This window comes from Neolamprologus brichardi, chromosome 7 (genome assembly GCF_056152115.1).
Source record: "Neolamprologus brichardi isolate AB-2024 chromosome 7, ASM5615211v1, whole genome shotgun sequence".
NCBI lineage: Eukaryota > Metazoa > Chordata > Actinopteri > Cichliformes > Cichlidae > Neolamprologus > Neolamprologus brichardi.
This window is the reverse complement of record NC_142110.1, coordinates 8,060,819-8,086,825: the sequence shown is the minus strand read 5'-3', so window position 1 is coordinate 8,086,825 and position 26,007 is coordinate 8,060,819. Positions and strand designations below refer to the sequence as shown.

General features: G+C 40.5%; 1 protein-coding gene across 8 annotated transcripts; it reads right to left on the bottom strand.

Moving 5' to 3' along the window:
• Positions 1–867: 867 nt before the first annotated feature.
• ppfibp1b (PPFIA binding protein 1b) lies at positions 868–25,900 on the bottom strand. 8 transcript variants are annotated; one of them, XM_087842987.1, is made up of 28 exons: positions 25,707–25,900; positions 19,882–19,963; positions 18,320–18,525; positions 17,437–17,526; positions 16,409–16,522; positions 15,938–16,069; positions 15,077–15,169; positions 12,434–12,526; positions 11,650–11,767; positions 11,507–11,551; positions 9,359–9,420; positions 9,162–9,246; positions 8,746–8,885; positions 8,222–8,319; positions 7,321–7,381; positions 6,949–7,123; positions 6,529–6,561; positions 5,833–5,974; positions 5,622–5,753; positions 5,275–5,425; positions 5,040–5,151; positions 4,832–4,920; positions 3,530–3,652; positions 3,298–3,423; positions 3,023–3,211; positions 2,275–2,439; positions 2,112–2,177; positions 868–1,822 (listed from the first exon to the last, which is right to left on the bottom strand). In XM_087842987.1, the coding sequence occupies exons 2-28, from the start codon at positions 19,943–19,945 to the stop codon at positions 1,739–1,741; spliced, it is 2,988 nt and encodes a 995-aa protein (XP_087699113.1). In that variant the 5' UTR covers positions 19,946–19,963; positions 25,707–25,900; the 3' UTR covers positions 868–1,738. The 8 variants fall into 8 exon arrangements, with proteins under 8 accessions (XP_087699113.1, XP_087699107.1, XP_087699108.1 ...); XM_087842981.1 differs by lacking the exon at positions 12,434–12,526; XM_087842982.1 differs by lacking the exon at positions 12,434–12,526 and having other exon boundaries at positions 6,949–7,120.
• Positions 25,901–26,007: the final 107 nt, after the last annotated feature.

The window sequence follows — 26,007 nt, the reverse complement described above, 5'->3', positions numbered from 1 at the left end:
AAAGCCTCTGTGCTTTAAAATTCACCAACATGCTAAAATTAAAAGTTAACGGCCTAGATTAAATTTAGCTCTTTGGAAAAAGGTTAATGGTCTCTGCCCAGGAATGTAGCTGCCCTGGTTTACCTCTGAGCACGAGCATGCATATTTGTTGACTATGTGAGCATGTCCTGTAGAGTGACCACATGTCAACAGCATTATTATAGTAGGTTACACTGTAGTGGTGTGATGTATATCACCAGTACAGAGGTGTCAGCAGGGGCCAATGGGTGCATCTCACCACTAAACACAGACTTTTGTGCAGAACTGTAGAAAGGCTTTACTGTGCATGTATGAACATGTGGAGACATGATAAGAAGAAATGAGAGGAGAGCCAGACAGACTAGATAAAATAAATAAATCTGAGAAAGACTGAAAAAAAGAAGCAGAAATAAAAGAGAGTTCGAGACTTCGAGCTCTTGATTACACACAGAAGACGCATCTCATAAGTTTACTGAGTGTTCTGTCATTTAGAACCACAGCAGTTCACACATCTAAACTTAGCAGCATTCAGATTTTGTGCCACTTCACAGTGGTAAACAATGTCAGGCCTGGATGCTGTAAAGGGTAAACTCCAGAACCGAGTGCTAAAGAGGAACAACCATTCTCCGTCTCTTTGTGACAATAAAATTGAGGCTCTATAAATAAAAGTCTTTGTGGAGGATTTAATCGTTGAACAAAACACAGAAATCCTGATTACAGAGCAGTTGTGTAGAGCAGATTTTTTATCTCCAATTATCTGTCAACATTAGAGAGTTCTTGAGTCCCAGACTCTTGAAAAAAATCTGACATTGTGACAGGTGTAGATTTAATTTCTTCAAAGAAAACAAACGTATTTAAATTACTTTATTGATTTATTAATTGCATAAGTGTACAAAAAAGACATCCTTTCAGGGAAGGTGGAGAGCTGCAGAGGGCATTATCGCTTTGAGAAAACCAGACGTTTCCTTGCAGCACAACATTTCCCCAGAATTAACTGCAGGTTTCCATTAAAAATCATTTTTTGGTAAAAACAATGATGAGTTCTTATATGACTGTGTTGAAGTTTCAAAACATGCAGCGAGATTCTTGCTTTATACTGTATATGCACATTTGTAAATGTATAAGTGACAGAATAATATTTAAAGACTGTTCTCATTTCTTTAGCAGGGTTCAGTTGTGTAGAAAACATAGCAGCTGTTTGAGGGTTTTTTTCTTTATAACTTCAAAATGGAAACAGTCTCAACACATCACTTCTAGTCCAACTCTTTCTTATAGCATTGCCACAGTCAAAAGGCAATTTAAAAGTCATATATTAAATCTATATAGGCATTTTCTAGATGTTTTTTTTTTAAATTTATTTTTGGTGGTTTTCACTTCAGTTAAAACAGGAAAGTACCCGAATAGAACACAGTAATAATATCTCCAGAAACCAGCTGGCAGGCAAACAGTGGTGTTATCCTACATGTTCCCTCTGACATCAGTCGGGAGTAATGAAGACTAAGTTCAGGAGTGAAAGTGGCCTCTGGACCGAAGGCTTCAACATTTAAAAATCAACTAGAAAGACACGACGCTAATACTTTTGGCTCTTCTTTGAATGTAACACTAAAAATGAGGAAAATGTGGGAGCATTCTTGTTTTTTTGTTGAGACGTGTGTGTGCAAGTGGAGAGGGTTGGCACAGAGTTTCATTCACAGCAGGATCAGGTCTGATGCTGACAGCCTCATGCGTTGGAGTCGTCGTCGGTTACGCTGGGGTTCGGAGAATTGGAGATCTCTTTGAAGAGTTCGTCATCTTTCAGCATGCTCTGGTAAACGAGAGAAAATGGTAAATGGCCTGTATTTGTATAGCGCTTTTACTAGCCCCCCCTAGGGACCCCAAAGCGCTTTACACACCCAGTCATCCACCCATTCACACACTGGTGGAGGCAAGCTACAGTTGTAGCCACAGCTGCCCTGGGGCAGACTGACAGAAGCGAGGCTGCCATATCGCGCCATCGGCCCTTCTGGCCAACACCAGTAGGCGGTAGGTGAGCATTAAGCATTAAGTTTACTATCAGAAGCAATAATCAGTGAGTAATTGTTCCTGGTTCTCACCGTCAGATTCTGAATGCCCTCAGAGAAAGCACCAATCTGTCTCACGGTTCCCTCAGAGTCCTCCATCTGTGAGCAGAACGCAATAGAGCACAAATTTAATATGACTTTTTTTTTTAATTTTAAATTAAGCAAACCATTATTGAAGGCTGAAGAATAAGCTCACCTGTTCTAGCCGGTCGAGGTCATCTTCATAGATTTGGAGCTCGAAGCCTTTTTGGAAGCTCCGACCCTTTGGCATCTCCACGTCCATCGGACACACATACTCCTCGTTCTCTTCCTGCTTTTTCTTCCTCAGACCGCCAAAATTACCGAATGATAGTTTCTTTGGCTGGTGTGAACCGGACAGAGAGGACAGGTAAGTACTACATACATTTGCACAGGAACGCACACATACCAACCTCTGATTTAGAAAAAACACAAAAAGGTCATAATATTTGATCAGTGAGTTTTTGAGACCTCTGCATCATCAGTGTCATTTTTCCTCCTGGAATAAATTGCACAATAAAATTTTAAGTAATATGTTGCACAAAAACGCCAGATGGAGCAAAAAGGATACGAACTAAAAATCATATGCAAACTGACATAAACTGATATCACAAGATTTAAACAAAACAAACAAACAAAAACTTAAAATGTTGAATTTTCTGGCAATGATTTTATGGTTACAGGGTTGATGCCAGTTTTAGTGACTTAAAATTCCTTTAAATTAATGTGTGGGCACATTTAATTTCCATGAGAAACTAAACTTTAATATCACGTTGTCAAATCAAATCTCTCAACTTGTTACCCATTTAAAGAAAATACGTAGGAAAAAGCATTTCCAACATAATTTCCTTGTAAGTACTCTGAGAAGTAGTTGCAGTACTTGTAAGTAAGAGAGGACAGTCTGTCTGTGGGAACTCGTGCTTTACCTTGACCTTAGTGGTTGCAGTAAGCAAAGTGTAGTCTGGGTTTTCGAGACACTCCTGTTTGAGCTGCTGGGCCTCTGAGCCAATAAGCAGGTTGAAATGTGTGGCAAGGTGGCGCCGCAGCAGAGTCTTGTTGGGGGGGATGTTCAGCAACAAAGCCATCGTCTCCACATTGAACCGTGGCTCCAGAACCTGAGCGGGAATTTGGTGTATTAGGAGCGGACACAACCCAGGACAGCGTCTGCTGTTCCAGGGAAATTAACAACTAACTCTCTCACCATCAGGCCCCCATGGACGCCGCTGCCTCTCAGGTTGGGAGCATATTCAGCGAGATCCACAGACCTCAGCCACTCCATCACCCTGTGGTTGGTCCACTGGGAAATCTCTGCCGGTGAAATGTTGTTCTACAGACACAAAGTACAAACCACAAGCACAGTGCGTTCACACATAGCTATGAGTATGTAAAGTCAGTGGGCCGAGCAGCAGAACAGGCTGTTAAAGCGAACGCACCTCGTCTGACGGCCGGCGACGGAGGCAGTTAGGCTCGTAGTTGTTGAGTCGGAGGACTTGAATAGCTCTCTTGATGCTGAGGTGATGCAGAACGCTGCCCACCTTCAGGGAAAGCAGGTCATCCTGTTGGACAAAGACAGATATCAGTGATTTGCTCTAAAATTGACTAAACTGTGATTATTGTCCTTAAAAACACAAGACATCAGAGCTTGAACAGGATCAGAGAGCCGAAATACAAATACCTGAGAGGGTGAATCTGGGATTAGAGAGGAAACTTTATTTTTAAAGTGCACAAACTCATGCTGCACATCTTACCCGTTCCTGCGAAACATTGTTTGAAATAACAGATCAGAGCTTTCTAAGAGCAGAGCATACCAACCAATCAGTTCTCTGGGAGAATAATTAAAATAGATGCCATGAAGTTCAGTTCACAGACTGTAAGGGGGTCTTACTGCCTTTCCCAGAGCACTGAGGCGCTATTTGCTGTAAATGTTCTTTACTTAAGGCCAAGGTTATGGAAGCTCCTTTCTACCACTGGAAAAAAAACAAACTCTTTGCCATCCACACAGCAAAAATTGTGATGAGAAAACACAGGTTTTTTCCATTTTCTCAAACTTCTGAACTGAAAATTGAGAAACTAACTTGAAATTTCAAGTTGTTAACTTGAATTTTTGACTTACCAATGGCAAAAGAAAAGAGAAAAAGTTTGCGCTTTTTTCAACACCAGGATTAAGAAGAGGGTACATTTAAGAATGAGTATTAAAGCTTACTTACCTTGAGGGAGCACCATGAGGGCCAAGTGAGAAAATGCACAAACCAAACATTTTTACTTTGCGTCTGCACCGTTCTTTTCAGAAGTTGACTACATTTTGTATTGACATTTTTTCCTTTTCAAGCTTTTAATTATTTCGCTGTTAAATTTTCTGAAACCAGCTGTTTTTTGTCAACGTAAGGAGGGTTTAGTCCGCTGTGAGGCAGAACAGAAGAGGTGGAAGAGAAATTCTCTTGCTCTTTTTTTCCATAACATGATGTGAAAAGAAATGTCTGTATGCAAAGAAGTATTGTTGCTATTGACCTCTCCATCCACTGGTGTAAGTGCTCAGAGTCTATGTAAAAAAATTAGACTTTTTTAATCCTCCTAATAAAAACATATTCCTGGTTTATTAAACTTGCTTTGTAGTGAGGCTTCCATCACCACTGGAGCTCTGTGCAGTAACACTAACATGAGGTGACACTGGAGTCATCAGCCCAGCTTATCCACAGGGTCTGTGAGGGGAGTGAATGTCTCCTATCGGCACTCACCACAGTCATGTAGTGCAGCATGCGACCGTCCACTCTTCCCTCATCAAACTGGGTCTTATACTGAGGCAGGCCGATGTCATCCAGCCATCCTGAGAAGAGCAAAGAAAATTACATGAATTATTAACTCGAGTAGAACATCAACTAAAACATCACAAACATAAAAAACAGACCAGCAGACTCATATCTTCGACTAGCAGCTGGTACTTACTTGTCACCCAGTTGTAGTCCAGCTTTCCCTTATTGTCCTCCTCTTCTGAGCCGAGGGCCTGAAGAGCCAGCTGGAGCTTCTTTCTGTGCAGCGGCTGTTTGATGCCCAGCTCCTAAACATCCACAAGTTTGGATTAAACACACAACATTCCCCAGTTACTACACAGGAAGTTCAGGGCAGGAATGCTTTTCTTCCAGTGTTGGTAAATTTATTAAATTCTTCTGCTTCATCGCACCCTCTCCAGGTCCAGCTGCGAGGCCTGTAGCAGCGTCTGTCCAGAGGAGATCCACACGCGAGCCATGTTTACATAAAGACCAAGACCCTGCTCCTGCAGCCAGTCGCACACCTGATCCTTCGGCCAGCGTGCAAAGGGAGCGTCTACGTCACTAAACAAGAAAAGAGAAGAGTCAACAATGAAATAGGCATGCAGACACGCCCCTGTGGACGTAGATCACTTGTAGTACATGCACTTGTTACATCTTTATTATTCAAACAAACACTACATTTCACTGTACAACACAGATTCAAAACAAGGAAACCACATTGTGACTTTCATTATTCATGCTGAATGCACTGGCTCACTTGTTGACTCTTTGAAGGTCACGAGACCAACCCAGTCTGGGTCCTGCTGTGGCACGCACTCCTCCTCGCTTGAACTCACCCTCTGGTAGATTGTCATCCAAGTTAAATGTGGTAGACTGGCTCCTTTTTAACCTGAACAATAAAACATTAAAGTTAAATACTTAAAAAAAAGAACACTCAGAGGGAGGATGTTTACAGGTTTTCTACTCACTTCCCAAAGAGCTTTTTTATTCCTTTGGATTTTTTTCTGCTTTCTGGAGTAGTGGGGAGCGTGTGTGTGCTGTCGCTGTTGTTCGACCTCTGCGGCAGCCCTGCCAGATCGAGATGGTCCGTACCCTGTCGTTCTGTTTCAGCTGTGCAAACAAATGCCAGCAGATCAGCATCAGCATCATGAGGATAAGGCAGACAGAGCTGCTGCACAGGGTCAGTGCAAAGAGCCAGAAAACACTGAGACAGGCACATGACGACTCCTGAGAGGTCACTGTGAGCAAAGCGATACGCTCTCTAGAATGGCATGCATGCAGACACTGTTCACTGCCTGAGAAAAGGATTGTTACTTTGTTTTAGATTTAGTTGGAAGGTCTTTGAGAGCCGTTTAAATTATTTTATCGAATAACCTGGATCTCAGCACAGCTTTGTGCTCGGGGAAAGCTTTAAAAGAAACAAAGGAGTGTAGGCAAAAACATGCAGGAACATGGCAAAATCTACGTACACTACAGCACACTCAACATACACAGGTACAGAAGTTTGTGCAACAAAGAACAGAGACAAAGTACTGCAGCTATTAAACTAAAAGAAGATGTCAGCTGAATGGATGAGATCAGAAATTGCAGAAAGAAATATTCAGCAGTTTGCTTTCTCTGGACAACCAGTGCAACTCTACCGTGACTTGTGATCTATACTGTACCTAGCATAGGCGCACTCGCACTCCTGCTGCGGTCTTCATGTGTTACAAAGAGCACAACACACAGGACAGGGTCCAACAGAAAAGAACAAGAGGCCAGAAATTATGAGTGAAATAATAACGGGATTGGGGAGATGGGATACAGATATACAAGTGTACAACACCCACACACACAAAATATAAAAAGCACATAGACAGGACGAAGGACAAACACCAGCCAAGAAACACAGTTCCATAATTAAACTGGGACCACAGCCTGTGGGCTGTAAATTATGGTCTTGGTCCATATAGTTGTACTCCATGGGTGTGTCTTGGAGGGGGAGAAAAAAATGTGAAGAAACTCTCACCATGTAGTGGGTTAAAAGCTGAACAAAGCACATTTCCACTAACTCCATGATCTCAAATCATGCCGTTTGCACTCACCGAGGCTTGGGCTACTGGTCGTCTTCTTGCCTCCGCGGATCTTGAAGAAACCTTTTCCAAAAGACGACCGAGCCTTTCTCGAGCCAAAGGGATCGTCCTCTACGGTGGCAGGTAAGGTGGCTGAAGGATTTATGGGTGGCTTTTCACTGATGCTACCGATCTCCTCACTTGTCTTCTGAGAGTACAAAAACATCGCTTGTATACAGATTCTGTCATTTTAGAAAAACTAAAATGAAAGACAATTCAAATGTGAAAGAAAAAAAATGGGTAAGGCTGGAAAAAGCAGTTTGAGGTAAATTAATGCGAAAAAAAAAAATCACAATAGACAAAAATCAGTCTTCAGTTTTTAGCCAACGTCATTTCTGCCCATACCTGCTCACTTTTACTCCCATCCAGGTGATCCTGAGTCACAGTCTTTGTGTTCTCTTGACTGCTGAAAGCACAACGCAAATCACTTTAAACATTATACTTCACTTAGCAGTGCGAGTCTACAGGACATTATTAACCACACGTAGATACTTCCCGACACACCATCTGCAGGAAATGGACAAAACATGTGTCAGCCTGCTCACAAGGACTACAGCAGCATCTGTCAAGTGAATGGTTTAGTCGATCCTAATATGTTACGTCTTTATACTTCCGTACTAACAAGCATGCAAACATGCATTCACAATAAAATAAAATAAATAATACTAAGGAGATGACCAATCCTTAACAATAATCACACTCCTTTCTCCTTCCTTGAATGCACAATACCATGCCTTATACTTATTAAATGCTCCATTGTGTTCATTTTGCAGTGGAGTGTGACAGGAAATTAGATGAGAACAAGCACTCAGTGACACGTCAAACACGTGGTGCAACGCCACATGGACTGCCCCGGATAATTTAAACATATACGTGCATTAAACAGCATGCTTCACCGCTCTTACCACAATTTAGTGTAAATTTACACTTTATTTATAGCGTAAATTGCAGTGAGAGCTTCCAATACTCTGAGATTTTAATGTGAAAATATGTAATTCCTGGCAAGTTACAGCATTTTAATATAAATACAAGACACATGCAGGCAGAATGAGCACCATTTCACTGTGTTCGTCAGTGAAGAATATGAAAGAGATTCCACTAGGATTCATGGTTTGCCATGTTTGGATTTGCTGTTTGTTTGGTTCTTTGGCGTCTAGTGTTCTCCGGTTATTTGTTTTTTAAATTTGTAAATTAAAAATATTGTTAAAAGAAAAACAAAGTCATGTATAACACATAAAATCTTTACCTTTCTGCATCTGCCGGTTCAGATTCTGACATTCTCTCTGGATCAGACGGGCTGGGTGAAGGCGAGGGCTCTTCACTTAGTCCACTGGGGCTTTCCATCTGAGTCAGAAAGACAAAAGAAGATTTAAATGCATTAAAACTGTGACTTAAAAACTCTACAGAGTCCCTGAGAACAGTCTAAATCTGCATACAGAGATCTGACAAAAGATGTTATTCAACTAATTGGTTGTCCAGCTCTTCAACACTCATTTCCAAAGGAGTGAAATTAATGTGAAGTTTTTGTGAGATTGTTTTACTGAGCACTTTAGAGTTTAATGATATGTGAAGTCGCTCCAGGGGAGGAAAAAGAGTAAAAGCAAAATTAAAAATATCTCATGTTCTCTGCTATTTAAATAGTGATACCATGGGTGCCAGTTTAGCTTAGTGGGTGAACAGGCAACCGCATGCCACATGACTGAGACGCACAGACCAAGTTTGAGACCGACCCGTGGCCCTTTGCTGCATCTCCTCTCCCTCTCCACAAACCTCATCTGGGCTTTTCCCTCTCAGTTGTTCAGCATCCGTGCCTTCTTGTTTTTCTGACTCCACAGACGGAGGGCTAGCTGGGACTGTGGCCCATCCATCACCAGAACTCTCAATGTGCTCATTATCATTTGTCTTTGTTTCTGTAATGGACCAAAATATAAAATCAAATTATTTAACACATGATCCTGTTCACAAGATGTCTGAAGTAGCTCAAAAGTTTTCGCACACAAAACTATACAAACAACAAGGGGAAAAGGCAAGCAACCCAGGGATAGCTGAAGGGTCTGTGTGGCAGCTAAAGCTTAAAATGCATTATTTTAGCACATCATTAATGTCAGTTTTTAAATGCTGTGAATCAAATTTTATGTAAATTTGTCAAAATACTTAAATTTTTAGATTGTAAGTCTGAGTCTAACCTTTCTTTCCCTGCACGGACATCACCATGTCTTGTACTTTCTTGTACCGCAGCAGTGACTGTTTCAGTTCTTCAATTTTACGATCCTGCAAAGGAAAAGGTAATGAAAAAGAAAAATGAGGTCAGTTTATCCCCCCCGGGAGCAGCTTTGGGTAGCTGGGATGTGATACACGGTGAATCCTAGTTGGTCACATGTACCTTTTCTTCATTTGCTGCCATCAAAGACTCCACTGCCTTCTTCATCCTCTGGACTTCCACATCTAGAGAGGAGAGAAAAAGATTACTGAAAGAGTTCCTGGTGTGAAGTTTGAGGGTGTTAAAATGTGAGGATATGTAAAATTTAAACATACAGGATGCAACATTACAGGCTGTCAGTCCAGCAACATCACGGCCACACTGCTTTTTAGAAACCAAACGTACACACAGTGTTGGTGTGAGCGGGTGTTTTACATGTTAACCTTTGCTCAAACATTTCCACTTTTCAACACACTGACACACACTCTGTTAGCGGTCCCTTTCAGTACTTGTGTATTTTGGCATACCTCAGCCTTTTCTACCAGTTTCCCTTCTTTCTTCACAGCCACCCTTTCACTGAGAACATTTCTGATACTTCAGAAAACAGATGGATGAACAGAACTTTTTTTGTCCTCCACTTGTTCAGTTTCCTAATTTTTTTACACTGCAAATTATGCTTATATCTCTCAAACTGTTATTTTTGGCAGTAGGGATGCACCGATACCGATACTGGTATCGGGTATCGGGGCCGATACTGTAAAGTGTGTGTGTACTCATACTCGTAAAAGTTAACCGATACCAACTTATTTCATTAATCAGAGGATGGCTTGTCATTTCTGTTGTAGTTTTTTAGATTGGCCACTAGGGGGCCAATTATTATTTTATTTATTATTTATTTTATAACTTTTTATATTTTATTATTTATTTAATAATAATTATTTTGTTTGTTTGTTTACAATATGGACACTCTGCAATAATTTAAAAGTTTATTTTATTCGCAAACCTAATTTGTATTTATTTTATTCCAAACAGAAGTGTTTATTTATTATTCTGAAAGCTCAAGACGGTGCCAATAGTTCAGTGATATTTTGTAAAATTACAATGTGGAGACTCTGCAATAATTTAACAGAAGTGCTTATTTTTCACTTGAAATTTTTTTGTGGTCATTTTTATTAAGATTTTATTTTTTATCGGCAGGGAATATAATAAAACCTGTCTTCCAATTCATTGTATTTGTGTGTGTGTGTGTGTGTGTGTGTGTGTGTGTGTGTGTGTGTGTGTGTGTGTGTGTGTGTGTGTGTGTGTGTGGTAGAAGTATCGTTTTTTGTACTCTGTATCGGCAAGTACTCAGATCCAACTATCGGTATCGTATCGGTTTGAAAAAATTGGTATCATTGCATCCCTAGTTGGCAGTGAAACAAAAGGCCAAAACTTTGACATAAATCTACTCAAGGATGACTACAAACAAAGAAAATCCTTCTTCTGGAGTGAACCTGATAGAAAAGCTGCAGAATGACCTCAAGAAACTCCTTTATACTGAAACATTTTGAGAATCTGGCTGAGCAGAAGCAGTCCTAAGGATAAACTGTCTGTTAAACATTAAACTGGTCTGGTCTACAGCTACAAATGTTTATTCAAGGTTACTTCTATCCAAGAAAAGTTTGACTAGTTATTAAACTTGGGGGCCTCGCTTATTTTTCCTCACCTGCACTGTAAATGTTTAAAAGGTATGCTCAAGACATGAAGGTAGCTTGTGTTTTTGCTTTAGTCAATAGGATTCTTAAAATGGACACTTGTAATTTGTACTTCAATATAGAGAATCATGGAGAGTGCGTGTGCTGTGCATGAAAAATGAAACTGTTGTATACAGATGAATGTAGAGTAAAGTATATATAACTGATGGGAAAGTGGACATTTATTAAGACAGCTGTACATGAAAGATACTGAAAAGCACAACAGCAGGACAGGTTAGCAGGGTGCGCACACACGCACACACAGGTTGCTGGTGAAGAGAGGTAGGTGATTAACGTTGGAAGACATGAGTCAGAAGGTGGAGTAAGCAGTCTGAAGGGTCACAACAAACAGTTCATTCTTCATTCCTGCTAACAACACAAGGCAAACTGTTCTTGTTGCTGTTGTAGCCGGGCATTAAAAACTCAGTGACAGTGCCATTAAAAAAAAAAAGTTGAGATGTGGCGCGCTGTGGTTGGGTACTAGCACTGCAACTGGTTATAATGGACAAGCAGAGTTCAGATGGCTCATGCTCGTTCATGCAAATAGGGGTGGAGGTGAGTGCAATAATAAAATCACGGACATAAAAACCCCCCTTACGTTTTTCTTTCAGCCTCTTTCTAAGAGTTTCATCTGGATGAGAGACTAAACAGGACAAGAAATTATAAAGTAAAAACTTGCTCCAAATAAACATCAGGAATGCTGATCTTCAGCGAGGCGTGTGATCTGTCTGGTTTCCCCACCTCTGTCTGTGGGCTCTGCACCGTTCAAGCCGATGGCCTTGAAGCCCGTCTCGTCCTGCAGTCTCCTCATCTCTCCGTCTTTGCCCTCCAGCTGCCGCCTCAGTATGGATAGCTCCTCCTGTTCACCAGGGGACAACAGTGAGAAGATTTTGCCACCTCCCCCACTCCCAGTCCAAACAAACCAAAACACAGGGGTTCACGACATGGCACACAGGCTGCAGGAGGGTAACAAGTATGAGGAGGGTGATAAACACCGATCTCTGGAAGTGTTTGGATATTATTAAATATGCAAGCCATTTCTAAAAAGAAAACACCAACATGTTTAAATGACCAAAGCAGGAGTCAAGCACAGAGACATATCTTGTACATGTTATAATAGAGTGGATTAAAAAAAGAAGAAAAAGGAAATGAGTGGGACAATTGTAGCGAGGGATAGGAAAGAAGAACTCTGCCAACTCTCAACAAAAGCCCAGCATTAAAGCATACTTGTGGTTTAAAAATTAGCATTTGCTAAAATTGGTGCCTAGTAAATGCAGACTTAAGGAAGTGGTGTTTCTGATTGCACTTGACTTAACCATGCATTATAGCAAAATGCAGTGATGCGTGGTCAAGTAAATTATTTGCAAAAATACATACATTTTTGAGCGTGAAAACAGAATCTAACCAGATTTAATCGTTTTATGCCTCAAAAATTAAAAAGAAGAAGAAGAAGAGGTGCCAAAGGGAGAGGTCAAGAAACTATAATCATACAGCAAGCACAACAGTCATCCTGGGAAAAGCCGACCTTCATCGCCTGGAGTTTGTGCTCTTTCCTCTGTTTCTCATACTGCATCTGGCCCATTTTGATTTTCAGGCTAGAAAGCTTGGCCATTAGTGACTAGCAGTAAAGAGACAAGCCACGGAAAGAAGAAGAAAACAGAAATGGGAAGGAGAGAAGATAAAAAGAGATCAAGAAATGTTGAATATTTAAATTTCCAGGAAAATGACCACTAAAGCAGATTAAAAGTAGGCACCGCAACAAACAACAAAACCCCCAAAGCTACACGCAGTTACTACATGCAGTTCAAGAAGCATACGATAGAAAACATCCAAAGCAATCATCTGGAAAATTCTAGTAAGCAGAGTCACTCCTTCACCTTTTCTAACGTCAGCATATAAAAGGGTGGTGGCAGTCTGATAGTCAGCTGGCCTTCACCTAGTTTAGTTTAGCTTTTTGTGTTCTTGGTTAACTTCTCTTTTCAAACTGTAAAACAAACAATTTTCTTGTCTGTGTTGTAACAATTAAGGGTCCATTTGATATTTGAACTCGTTTCCTTTTGCAACCAAAACCTAAATTCACAGCATTCAAACAGCCATGAGAATCTCTGAATGAGAAGGAAAAAAAATCCTAAATAACACGAAAAAATCTTAGATGTTGTTAATGGAATTGGATTAAGAGGCAAAAGGGTGACAAACTCTTTGTGACCAGGAGAGAGGAAAAAAACATGGTGGTTAGTAACCCCCCAGCCTCTGACTGACCACCTTCAAAGCAATTGCATCAGTTACCTGGCAGAAGGCAATTTGACTCAAAATAACTGAAGTCCTTCTCAGACAATTTGGTAAAGGTTTGTCAATATGTCATCTAATTCATAACACCCCATTACACTGCAATCAATCAGAGTCACTGTTCCAGTGAGTGCAAATCATCTATGATGAGCCTTTTTGCAATAGAGGACTCAAGTCAGTGGTTGCATTGTGGTTATATCCCACATAAAAAGGAAGGCTGCTGAGCACCAGTGTCATTTTGAAGAAGCTGAATCACCATCCTGCAGCAGTGTGGCACCATTTGTGGAGGAACTTTGAAATTTCTGTTTCAAATTTATGATGTTCTGGCTGGACCCTGAATATAAATACATTTTTTGATGTAAAATTCTGTGTACGTAGACAGCAACAGATTGGCCACATATGTCAACAGATTTGCAATTTTTGCAGATTAATCACAAACACATTGCAAGTACAAAAAAATTCCAAAAAGTTAGAACTCCTATGGACAGAAAGTCCATAGGAGGTGTAGAAGTGGCAGAAGCTTTTCGTTTCAGTGGTCTCAGAATCTCCTCTCTGCTTTTCAAAGATGATGTGATTAAGCTGGCTTTATCAGATGATGGCCTCCAGCTCACAGTAGAGCAGTTTGGAGCAGAGTGTGAAGCAGTGGGAATGAGAATCAGCACTTCCAAATCTGAGGCCATTGTCCTCAGGCGGAAAAGGGTGGAATGCCCACTCTGGGTCAGGGATGAATTCCTGCCCCAAGTTGAGGAGTTTAAGTATCTCGGGGTCTTGTTCATGAGGGAGGAGAGAATTGAGTGGGAGATCGAAAGATAGATTGGTGCTCTGGGTGCAGTGACGCGGATGCTGTGCGGGTCCATTGTGGTGAAGAGAGAGCTGAGCGTGAATGTAAAGCTCTCAATTTACCGGTCGGTGTACGTCCCATCTATGGTCACGAACTTTGGGTAGTGACTGAAAGAACGAGATCGCAGATACAAGGGGCAGAAAAATTAGCTTTTACTGAGTGGCTGGCCTCTTCTTAGAGATAAGGTGAGGAGTTCAGCCATCCGGGAGACACTTAGATTAGAGCCGCTGCTCCTCCATGTTGAAAGGAGCCAGTTGAGGTGGCTTGGGCATCTGACTAGGATCTCTCCTGGGCGCCTCCTGGGTGAGACATCCGCCACCTTGAGGAGGTCCCAGGGCAGATGCAGGACATGCTGGAGACATATCTCTCAGCTGGCCTGGGAACACCTTGGTATTTCCCTGAAAAAGCTGGAGGAGTTAGCCAGGGAGAGGGAGGTCTGGGCTTCTCTGCTTAGGCTGCTGCTCCAATAGTGTAACAGAGCCCCGGATAAACGAAAGAAAACATAGATGGATGGATGAATAGATTGCATTCAGTTTCCCCCCTCCCCTTCAGATTTTACACAGCATCTGAACTTTTTAGGAATTAGGGTTGTAAATGCCAACTCAACCCCATTTCAATTTAAAACCGACACTGTATTATCACCATTTTGATCCATCAAAGCCGCTCTGCAAATACCAGCTGACTGAGTGATCACAGTCCTCGTCCACATCTGCAAAGGAACCATTTCCAAGGCAACAAGATCCAAATGCTCATTGCATAGTTGCAAAAATTCTGGCTGTGCTGTGGTCTCAAACCACTGTTTTCCCTACTGTGACTACAGCATAATACTATACAAATAGCAGCTGAAATGGTTGCATGAATAACTTTATCCAGGTAACAAGAGATGTACAGATATTACATTTTTTTAAAGGGCATAAAAGAACATTTCAGCTGTTAAGTATTGACTTTAAACAGAATGGTGGATTTTGGCTGTTTAAAAAAAGGGTAAAACTAGTCCTTAAGATACATACACAGCCAGTAAAGTGCTCTGGGATGACTCACCTTAGTGGATTTAAGTTTCTTTTCATACTGTAGTTTTTCAGTCTCCAGTTCAGTCAGTCTGTACCGCAGCTCATTAATTTCAAGAATCAAATCCTGACAAAAGAAACAAAGAACAGGTCACACCTTAAATACTGAAGGATAATTTCCCCCCCCCCCCCCCCCCCCACACACACACACACACACACATTTTTTTGTCCTCTAGATAAAAATTTAACTCTTAAGATTCCAAAATGAAATTTAAGTGAATAATTTTAACATCTCATTAACTGCTCCCATCTTGCAAATGTGACTTGTATCAGCAAAAAGTTCTATAAAGTGACTACAAATGCATTTGAAAGCAGCAAATCAGTGCTTCCAAGCAGCAGCAGTGACAAAATGAGGGGAAGCTGCCTGTAGAAAAGAAGTGATTTATGTGCTGTGAGGCGGAACACAGACAGCAGCTTTTTGTTCCAGCGGGGTGGAAGAGATGGCCGCGCTGCTACAACAAGACCATGACGTGTTTGAAAGCTTTCCAGACATTCTGCTCGGTCTATCTGGGAAGCAGAGAGCTTCCCATCTCTAGTAAACAAATGACTGACAACATCTTTATAAAAACCTTGTCTAATAAAGTAACAAAAAAAAATCCAATTAATATTACAATAATGTGGGTATACCGTCAATGGCTAGTTTAGCAAATACTAACAAGGAATAAAAATGACTTTGAGACTGATAATAAGACGGGATCCTCTCTCCCCGAGGTTTAAGACAAAATAAATGAGTGTTTCATTATTGTTGAGCCTGTGTGTGTCTGTGTGTGCGTGTGTCTGTGTGCGTTAAGTGAGATAGAAAAGAAACATTCAGAAACAAAGAGGATTAGTTCACCTCGCTGTCCCTAAATCCGTCATCAAAGTCAAGCCTCTCTTTTTTCATACTGTTGAGTTTCAGCTTAAGGTTGGACACTTCAGACATAAGCTCAAGCTTCTGAGTCTCCAGAGTAGTTCTACACAGAAGCTCCTGTAATAACAAACAAATAATCTGTGTAAACAACACTGGTAGTACAGGAATTATTGTGTAAAGGTGGAGACACAAAAAGTCATTTGCAAAACCTCAATGAGTAACAGTTTTAACAAGACGCCCCTGTTACACCCACTTATAAACTTAGCACAGCAGTGCACACAGTAGATGTTTACTTGACAGGAGGGTGTGAACTCAGCTCTTCCAGTTGAGAGTCAGCACCACCCAAACACATCTGCACCATATGTCCATTTGCAACTTTTACTACTGGGGGGCTTTGGTTTGGGAACAGCCTTCCCGTCCTCAGAGTGTAAGACAAACACACAAACACACACAGACCTGTTGCAGCATCTCCTCTGTGGCGTTGAGCTTCTCCCTGTGCTCATCCAAACACAAGTCCAGATCCCGAATCTTCTCCCCCTGAGCCTCAACCTGGTCTGTCAGTACACTCACCTGCATGAACACAAGGTAACACATTTTAGAAAGGACAGCAAAGCCTGATATTAAACAAACCAAGGGCCAAGTTATTAAAGAACATGACGAGCCAAAGTTATCAGCTCCACTCTTTGTACTATTATAGATTTTTAAGAGTTTCAAGTCAGAAGAGAAATCTCTCTTAGTGCGTCGGGGGTGGCAGCAGCTGTAGAATCATGCAATCAACACATACAGATACCCTGCTCCTAAAAACAGTGAGGGAGAGAACTAAACAAATCTGATCACAGTTCAAGTGCAATAAATCTTTTGCATGTGGGACAGAAACACGAGCAAGCTTTGAAACCTCCAGTTAGGTTTTACAATGTTTCAGTTCCTTTCCAGATCCTGGAGAGTCCACCTGTAGCTACCCATAAATTATACAAACACTGGCTAATAATTACATTAGTAACCATTTGCCACCCCAGGGAAATTCATTAAAAATCAACAAACAAAAATGAATTCAATAATAAAGCATTATGTGAACTATTATTCAGAAATTTGCAGTTTCTTGACGTTTTCAGAGCAGCAGCAGATTTATTGTGTTTATTAAGGACGTCAGGCTGTGCTCCATTTTCACCTTTTAACTCTGCGTTGGTTTAAGTACTAGGAGTATTTTCTTAAGTAAAACAATATTTATCAGTAAGTGTTTTTTGTGTGTCAAACCCCTGACCTAATTTTTAGAGCACTTCTTTCAATGCTTGATGTTGCTAGGTTACAAAAATGGTTTTCTCCCCTGCCATTGTTTACAGTGTTGATAACGCAAGTCCTGCCCCTTCTTGTTTTTGATTGGTCGATGAGAGGGAGAAGTAACATCGATGAGCTTCACAGGAGTTTTACAGAAAATAGACGGTGGAGGAGATGGTAAAATTATGGAATTACTGCTAGGCAGGTACCTGAAGCACAAGAGACTCCTTATCACTCTCTAGTCGTGAAAGCCTCTCCTGGTAGTGGTCACCTCCACCCAATGAAATGTGTCCGTTAGACTGGGGAGAGAAAAATAAATTATTAGAAGAACTCTTTAATGTCTACTAATGTTCTCAGCTGAATTTCTTCACATCAAAAGTGCCTGAGCACCTACACCACTTCACCCTGCACAAATAAAACCTTACATGGTTGAAATGGAGAGCTCACATTCAGACTGCTGTACACAGAGTGGGTTACAGCATTACACAAAAACTCTCACTGGCCTGCAGCCAGTCACTGCTCTGATTCACAAGAAGTCTGTGCGTTTCTTGCTGCACATCAACTGTGACACCAATACAGCTAATCCATCTTGGATTCCATGGGAACCCAGCAGAACAGGACAATTGTTCTGCGTTTTCGCTTAGCAAACAAGCCATTTGTGGACTTGGATACAAGACTGTTTGCCCACACTGTTCTGTATTAATACAGCTTTAATTTGGCACACGCAACAATCAGAATCAAACCAGCTGTGCTACAGTTTGTTTGAAGGACGTCATGCCCAGCCATCACAGGAGAAACTCCTTCCATGATTTTTTGATTTATTATTAGTCCTTTATTTATCCAGGTAAAAAAATCTCATTGAGATTAAAAATCTAATTTCCAAGAGAGATCTGGCAAGATTACACAACTTGCACCGATTTCAAAAACAGAAAATGCAACACGAGCGCTACAACGGTTTACCCTGAGGCTACACTTTTCTGGATGGCAGAAGAGCAAAAAGTGGTCTGTTTGCTTTAATTTCTAAAGACCTGCTAATAAACTTTATGTCTTTCCATGAATCCAACTGATATTTCTAACATCCACAAGTCTTACCATGTGACCGTGGAGCCACTCAACAAGGCTGTCAGCTGTGGAGTCGGGGATCTGGCATCGTAGACTCTCCCTTTCCTCCGAGTCCATCAACTCTAGGACACTTCTTAGGTCTTCCAAAAGGTGAAGCGCTCGCAAACTACCCATAAAAGGTGACGTAGGCGACTGGCAGTCAAACAAACCATTGGAGTAGTCTATAGCTTTGGAACCTGAGACAAAAGAATCACAACAGGAATAAATATGAGGATAAAATTAGTCCAGAGACAGACTGCAGTGTCATCTTATGCTGCATGTGATGTTTGTTGACAAGCTTTAGTGAGTAAAAGTTCTCATCTGCTAGATTACAGAGGACGTCAATCATTTTGTGGCTCAGGCATTAACAGTAATTGAAGAACACAATATAATTTTCCAAAATGTTGGGATGCTGTGTAAAATGTAATCACATTATTTAAAGCCAACACTGAATACACAATTTATAAAAATGTTGAAACTGAATAACTGTCATTAAAAGAAAAAGCGTATGTTAAAAAAAAAAAGTGTATTTCATAAAGGTTGGAACATGTTTACCACTGTGTTGCATCACCTCCTTTTTTAAGCAACATTTTAAGCCTTCTGATGAGGACACAAAAGGCTGGCAAAGTCACAAATGTTCCATCCTTACAACAGGTTTGCCTCTCCTTTCTGGACCCTTCTTATAGACCTTTGCTACTTTAATTAAAGTAGAATCTGGTTTGGCATAATCTTGCTAACATAATCAAAGATCTTAAAGACATTGTCTGGATGGCAGAATACATAACAATTAAGCTGCAGCATTGATAGCACCTTTACAGATTTGCATGTTACCCATGTCACAAGCACTAATACACCTCGTCACATCAATACTGATTGATCAGACTAAAGAACTTTTTTTTCTCTCGACTTTTCACCAGTTCATGTCAAATGATGTCATGCCAAGTCATTTGTGTTATATATATATATATATATATATATATATATATATATACATATATACACACACACACACAACTACCAGCATTGTAACATTACTCTGAACAGGTGAACAGACATCTGGGCATAGACCCACTGAGGGGGGAAGGGATATGGAGAGAAATGTAATGCATATAGGTGACTGAATGAGATTTACATAGGTAAAAAAAAGAAAAAAAAGAAGGGACGACCCCCCCCCCCCCCAAAAAAAAAAAAAAAAAATGATGCTATGAGATTGACCTTCACTTGGATTCTTTTATTGCTAAAGACTGATAAATACATGGGGTGGGGCATTAACTTTTCCCAGCTTTTAAAAGGGGTAGAAAAAGTTTAAGAACCACTGGTTTAGAGTTACACAGACTCAAAGTGCAAAGAATAAAGGCTAGATGGAGCACAAGATATCACATGACAGCTTGAATGTCAGCTGTGCAACAAGCCATAACAAGACACCAGATAAGGGCTTATCAATGTTGACTCAACCTGGAAGACCTGCAGAGACTTTGTTGCTTTAGGCTTTCACGAGTACTAAAAGTCATGGTAAAATATTGCGCTGATGCTTTTTAACGGGAGAGGCTTACCTGCTATAATTCCATCCATCTGCTCAAGAGCAGCAGCCAACATGTCGCTGGCATCAGACATCATCTTCAGTCACTGACAAACCTATAAAGACCAATAAAACCAGTTTAATGGGTTAGCCCCGAAACACAGTAAATGTTTTAAAACTATTTTTTAAACTACAGTTCACATTTCAACTTACAGGTTACAGATTTTTTATTTTTTCAAACATGCCTGCTCATGAACATAAAATAAACTTTTATTGTTATGTATTTCCAGTTCACTCTTGAACAGGATGATTTTTTAATGTTCCAGCTTTAACCAGACATACATTTTTAAAAACTTGTTTGAGCCACAAAAAACAAAACGAAACAAAATAAAACTTCCTGATTAGCAGAGGCAAATCAAAATTGTGAGAGACCCAGTTGGGATCATGATTACAAATTTTGACGTATGGATGGCAGCAAAGTGGCAGAAACCTAGCGCACCGTGGTGCTGTAAGATAAAAATTGTGTTTTGCTAAGAATTTTGATGTGATGTTATGCATATTTTGATATGCCAGTTGTTTCTGTCACAGCTAACCACATTCATTTTTCACAACTTAAAAAAAATAAATAAATGAAATTTTTTTTTTTTTTTTTTTTAAAAACTGCAGCCAAATCACTTTTACACACGTTGTGTTATGAGGAGGCGGCTAAATCTGATAACACACTGCCTGCTTGGATCAAGGTTCTCTCTTTGTTTTATTAAAAAGTAATTTTGTGTATCATTAAACATTAATTCAGCTGCAATACTGTTGGGTTTCTTTGAGCCATGAATTTCAAGTCTTTAACAGCTGGTAAAACACCATCATTCTGAGTAGGGTTTGACTGTATAAAAATAAGTCAGTTTTTGCATGGTTATATGATAGCAAGCAAGCATCTCTGGCAGCAAGCATCTCTGATAGCAAGCATCTCTGGCAGCTTAAAAAACAAAACAAAAAACAAACAAAATCAGGTGCTTTGTTGAGTTCCTTTAACTTCCTGTTCTTTAACTCTGTGCTGAAGAGTTCTCATGTATATTTTCTAAAACTAATGAACGCCACACATAATATTAAATTAAACCAATATCTAAAACACTGGTGTTCTGAATGTCCTATCAACAGGACAGTGGGAACTTTGTTTGGATTGAAATAAAGATGCATTTCCGTGTCCCAGTCTTGGAGATTTGCCCAAACAACACAGCAGTCCCTTTCTCTTCTGATGTTCGAAAGACCCTGCTGTATATTTGTACATGTTTAAGCATGCAAATAGAGATGTTCATGTGCACACAAACATCCACTGACACCTCTTCTTTATTCAGCTACCTTCAATCCTGGGAGTGCCCAGCACTGGGACGTTCCACCAGTTTCAGACTTTATGGAAACCACCCACAGACTGAGCACTGTTATTTAAGCATTTCTGTGGTCACAGTTTCCATTATGTGTAAAAGAAGCATGTACTAAAACACAAGACTCGACACAACACACAGCAGACTGAGAGGAGATGAGCACCCAGCATGCCACTGGTCCACAGTAAAGTGCTGGGTGGTTTCCAACAGTAAAATCCTGAATGTGTGTAAAAATCCTTCTCTCAGTAACAACAGTAGCTGCTTACTACACATTTTGCAAAAGACCTGACATTTAGAAAAGGCAGGGCAGAATTTGAGCATTTTACAATGTTTCCATGGAAGGACGAGGGCTGGTATACAAATATTTCTGCACATATTTCATGCCTGTGTGTGTAGACACCCCGAAAAATCAATTGCAACCCATTAGAAACCCTGCAAGGGATGACCTTTGAATGGTTGTCAGCTAAAATCTAAACTAAACTGACTAATTGATTAATTATACAAATCATGCTAGTTTATATAAGAATTCGGTTTGCTAATAAGCAGCACGAATTCAAAAGTCAATATAATTTAGAAGCTAGAACTAAGAAATAGTTGACATAATATCAGCTACAGTAGTGTGCAGGGGTACTAATGTACATTTTTGATTTAATTACACTCTCTTGTTAACACAATTATAACATCAGAGCCATCTTTGGATCCTTGGTTAACATCCTTGCAAGCTTTGTTTTGGCTGCTGTTCGCAGTATACTGCTCAGTGCATGGTTAAGCTGCTCAATTAACACTTTGACAAAGTTGGATTTCACTCACTTTGCTTTTGCAGGCAGAAAAGCAGTTTAGAAATTAGTAAATTAGAACAGCTTTTCAATATTTTAGTCATTACAAACAGAAAAGTAAAATCTCAGATGTTAAGAGTCTGCTGATGTGAATGTGAATGCTGTTAGCATCATGATGTGAAACCGGAAACAATGGGACAACATCTGCCCATATCTACTGCCAGTGCTGAGTGCTCCCTTAACAGTTTCTGACGCTTGAATCCTCATCTCAGGGATATGATAACCAACAAAGGACTGAGTGGACTGATGAACATCTATCATTCAGCTGATGCCAGTTTACAAAGAGCCAATAAAAATTACCTGCAAACTAGTGGTAAAAAAAAAAAATGAATTAAAAAATAAAGTTATTGTCTAATCTGACTGTTTGTGTACTGCAGCAGCTTGGTTCGCTCTTTTAGCTTGTTTTTATGAAGTTCTCTGGGCCAAAGCAAATATAGATTAAATTATTTTATGATACGGAAATGTTTACCTGGCTGCTGGTCTGCTGTTTGATTCCAGGCTCATTACAGATTTATGGACATGTGTGCTATTGGTGAGGTTTGTGCAACTTGAGAAAACAAAAAGGACATCCTGCCAGCACTGCTTGAAATGCATAAACTACAAACAGATTGAGGGAAGGCTTTTATTGTGGCGATATCTCAGCATTTCACAGCAGCCAGCACAGAGTTTGGATCATGATGAGACAAAACTGGAATCCAGACCTGCAGGGCATCCCCTTCAAAAGCCTGAGTCAGCTTTTCTATCACATCAGAAAAGCAAATATGGGTTAGCACATGGCCTTTAGCAAACATACTTCAAACAGCAGCTCAAGACCAGACATGCTCCTCTGAAACCTGCTAATAAGTGCAAACAGCCTTCTGAGCACTTCCACAGCTTCATCCTGGATGTAGGATGGACACAGCAAAAAGAATTCCTAATTACAGGGACATGCACTCTTTCCTCAAGTCCCAGGAAGCCTCCATGTTGCTTTAGTTATGTGTAAACATAAGATGGTTGTCTAGAAAGCAGCCAAGGTAACAGTCTGTGCCCTTTTTTTTTTTTTTTTAAAGGTCTGGGACAAGTGATTGTTTTGAATTACAAAATAAGTGTCCATTAAATGTCATAATTTTCCCCATTTGAAAGAGACAGGTACATATTATATATGACAAACTGTAACAAAGCATTTTTACTTTATGATGCATGTAAAGCATCTGTCCAAGACTGCCATCAAAGGAGACATCTCAAAATTCCCAATGAGCAAGCATCGCTCTCAAACAGAGTCCCTCTGTCTGCCTGTCTATAAGCACCACTTACACCAGCCATAAGACAAAACAGAGAGCTCTATTGTTCATCATAGTGGTTTGTTTTGACTGAGCTGCATAAGCACACAAAGGCTGGGAGGGAGGGGGAAAAAAAACGGCATTGCAATGCTACAGTTGACACCTGCCTGCATACTCTTTTTAGTCTCAAAAGTAAACTGAAAGAACATGCAAAAGCAGCTTAGCCCCTTGGTGAAATCAGCCATGTAATTCACAGAGACATGCAGAGAACAATGAATACAGGAGGGAGAGTGGACCACTATAATTGCTTTTCAAATCCTGCAGCTCAGGTCCCTTTAGGCAACATAACCCTACTTCACTGGGTGCTCCCCTAAGAGCTCCGGTACTCGTGGTATAGAAAGAAAATAAAGAGTGTATCTTAATTCCTGAGTTACACGTGACCAGCGAACTATGCTTCAGCACATGCAGCAGCAGCACACAACAAAACACAAGCCTCTGGCTCATTTTCTTTCACAGATAGTTGCATGTGCCTGTAAAAACTGATAGCAGTCTGTACTGAGATGAAAAGCTGTCATGTTAGAAAAGACTAGAAAAGACAAACCAGGCCAAAATCACACCACAGTTTGTTTTACTTAGTCTGTTTTTATCCAAGTTACGTGGCAATTTCCGTGGACATGACAGCGTAGGCCCACATAATAACACTTTATATGTTTTGACTCATGCAGGCCTTGACTCATTCTTCACCTTTATGCAGTTTTTCTATGACAAAAGCCAAACTCCTTTTCTACCACAGACAGAAAACAGTATATTTAGCACAGAATAAGGAATCAACTCACTGCTTTTCATTTAGAAATCAGAAGAGTATCTAAGATATTTATCATATACAAGAGGCCAAAAAATACCTATATTCCCAATGTTTTTCCTGATTAAAAGTGGGCTTTTATTGAGGTTACTTTACTTAGCCATAAGCAGTAAACTCCTGTGCCTGCAGGGATTTGGTGTATGTGTGGACACATTTAGAGTATTCATCAGCTACCTGCAGGAATAACCTGCAGCTATTTCCAACATGGCTGAATACCTGGATGCCTATCTTTACTTTTATACCTCCCGGCAAGAGGTTTGAAAAGTGGACAGGGAATTTTCCTCTATCTTTAGACCGGCTGGAAATAAAATCATGAAAAACCTTAATGGTATTCAAGCAATTAGTGATGTAGCAATGTAAACACAGCTTCCAAAAGGTGGAAATGTAGTTTTTAAGATAAAGTGTTTCATGTGAGAAGGGCTTCCAAGAGCTTTTCCTGCCTGCATGTATGTGCACAGTCGTGGCAGAAGTTCATTTGTGTTGGATGGAATCACACATTCTTTTCATATTACTCACAAATGCACAACTTGTGTCTTAACTTGACTAAGAAGTCCTTCATCTTCATGCACATGCAATAAAATGCAACACTGAATAATATACACGCCATACAGAAGATTGGTTATGCTGCTGCAAACAACAGTAGGCTTGTTTTTTGGGGAATTTTCCTTAATATAAACTCCTTGCATTTCCTTTTTTGGCTGCAATGCGGTGAAGACAGGAAGATGCTGAAAAGTGACCCCTGGGAGTGTGTGAATAACAAAGAGCAAAGACATAAACTGCTTACAATTAGCATTAAAAAGGGGATTAAGTTAGTAAATCAATGAATTCAAGGAAAAGCTCCCAAAATTACTGTTGGCAACATCTGGTTTCCAGACAAGTGTGCTGCTTTCAAGAGCTTTTTTTAAGAAACAAAAAGGCCAAACTATAACACAACAACTGATTAAGTTCCACATCTCTTAGAGGAACTCCAGAAAGTCTACTTCACATTCGGGGGCAGTTCACGATCACTACTAAAGCTAAATCCCACTAATTCAGCACCTAGGGCAAGGCAAATGAAGCCAAATGAATGTTACTTTAGAAACCGATAAAAACACAGAGGGGGAAAGAGGGTAAGAGCAGCCTCAGGCGATGGAAAACAATGGCACAGTGCAGAGATTAGATATGTGGCAGGTCATAAACAGACTTCTTCCAGTTAGCTTCTGTTACATATTTATCGTAAAGCTGAAACATTAACGTTTTGTCTACAGTCGGGTATTTAGGACACTTTGCGTCATTCGTTTCTTACAGTGTTAACAAGTCAGATTTCACTAATACGAGTCAGATTTCACTAACCAGACAAAACCTAACAGCTCAGGGACCTGCTGGTTATAAAAAGTTAGAAAAGTGACCATAAAACGGTCGCTTTGTGAGACATGCGCGCGCATCTGCGCGAGCCTCAACGGCGGCAGCTTGTTCGGACTAAACGGTAACTTTAGTAGACTACAACAATAAATCACAGCTGTAGCCTCAAAACGGACGCGTACCCAAACTCTTCTCGAAGAATTTCAGCGCTTCCGTAGTTTCGTCTTCTCGTTTTTTCTGAGAAAAATCCACAAAAGTTGTGTTCTGAACTTCTCCGTGCCCACCAGTACGACCCTGCCGTCCGTGCACATCGCTACGCCATGATGTCGAAGTGACAGGGTCGCTGGAAAACTTTGCCTGTCATGGCTGAAAAATCCCACCCCTGCTACAGGCTTGGATTGGCCTGGAATTTAAATGGGAGTCCTGGTGCGTTCACTGTAACGTGCCTAACATAGGAGCTGTGAGTTTTCTGCGGGAGATTCA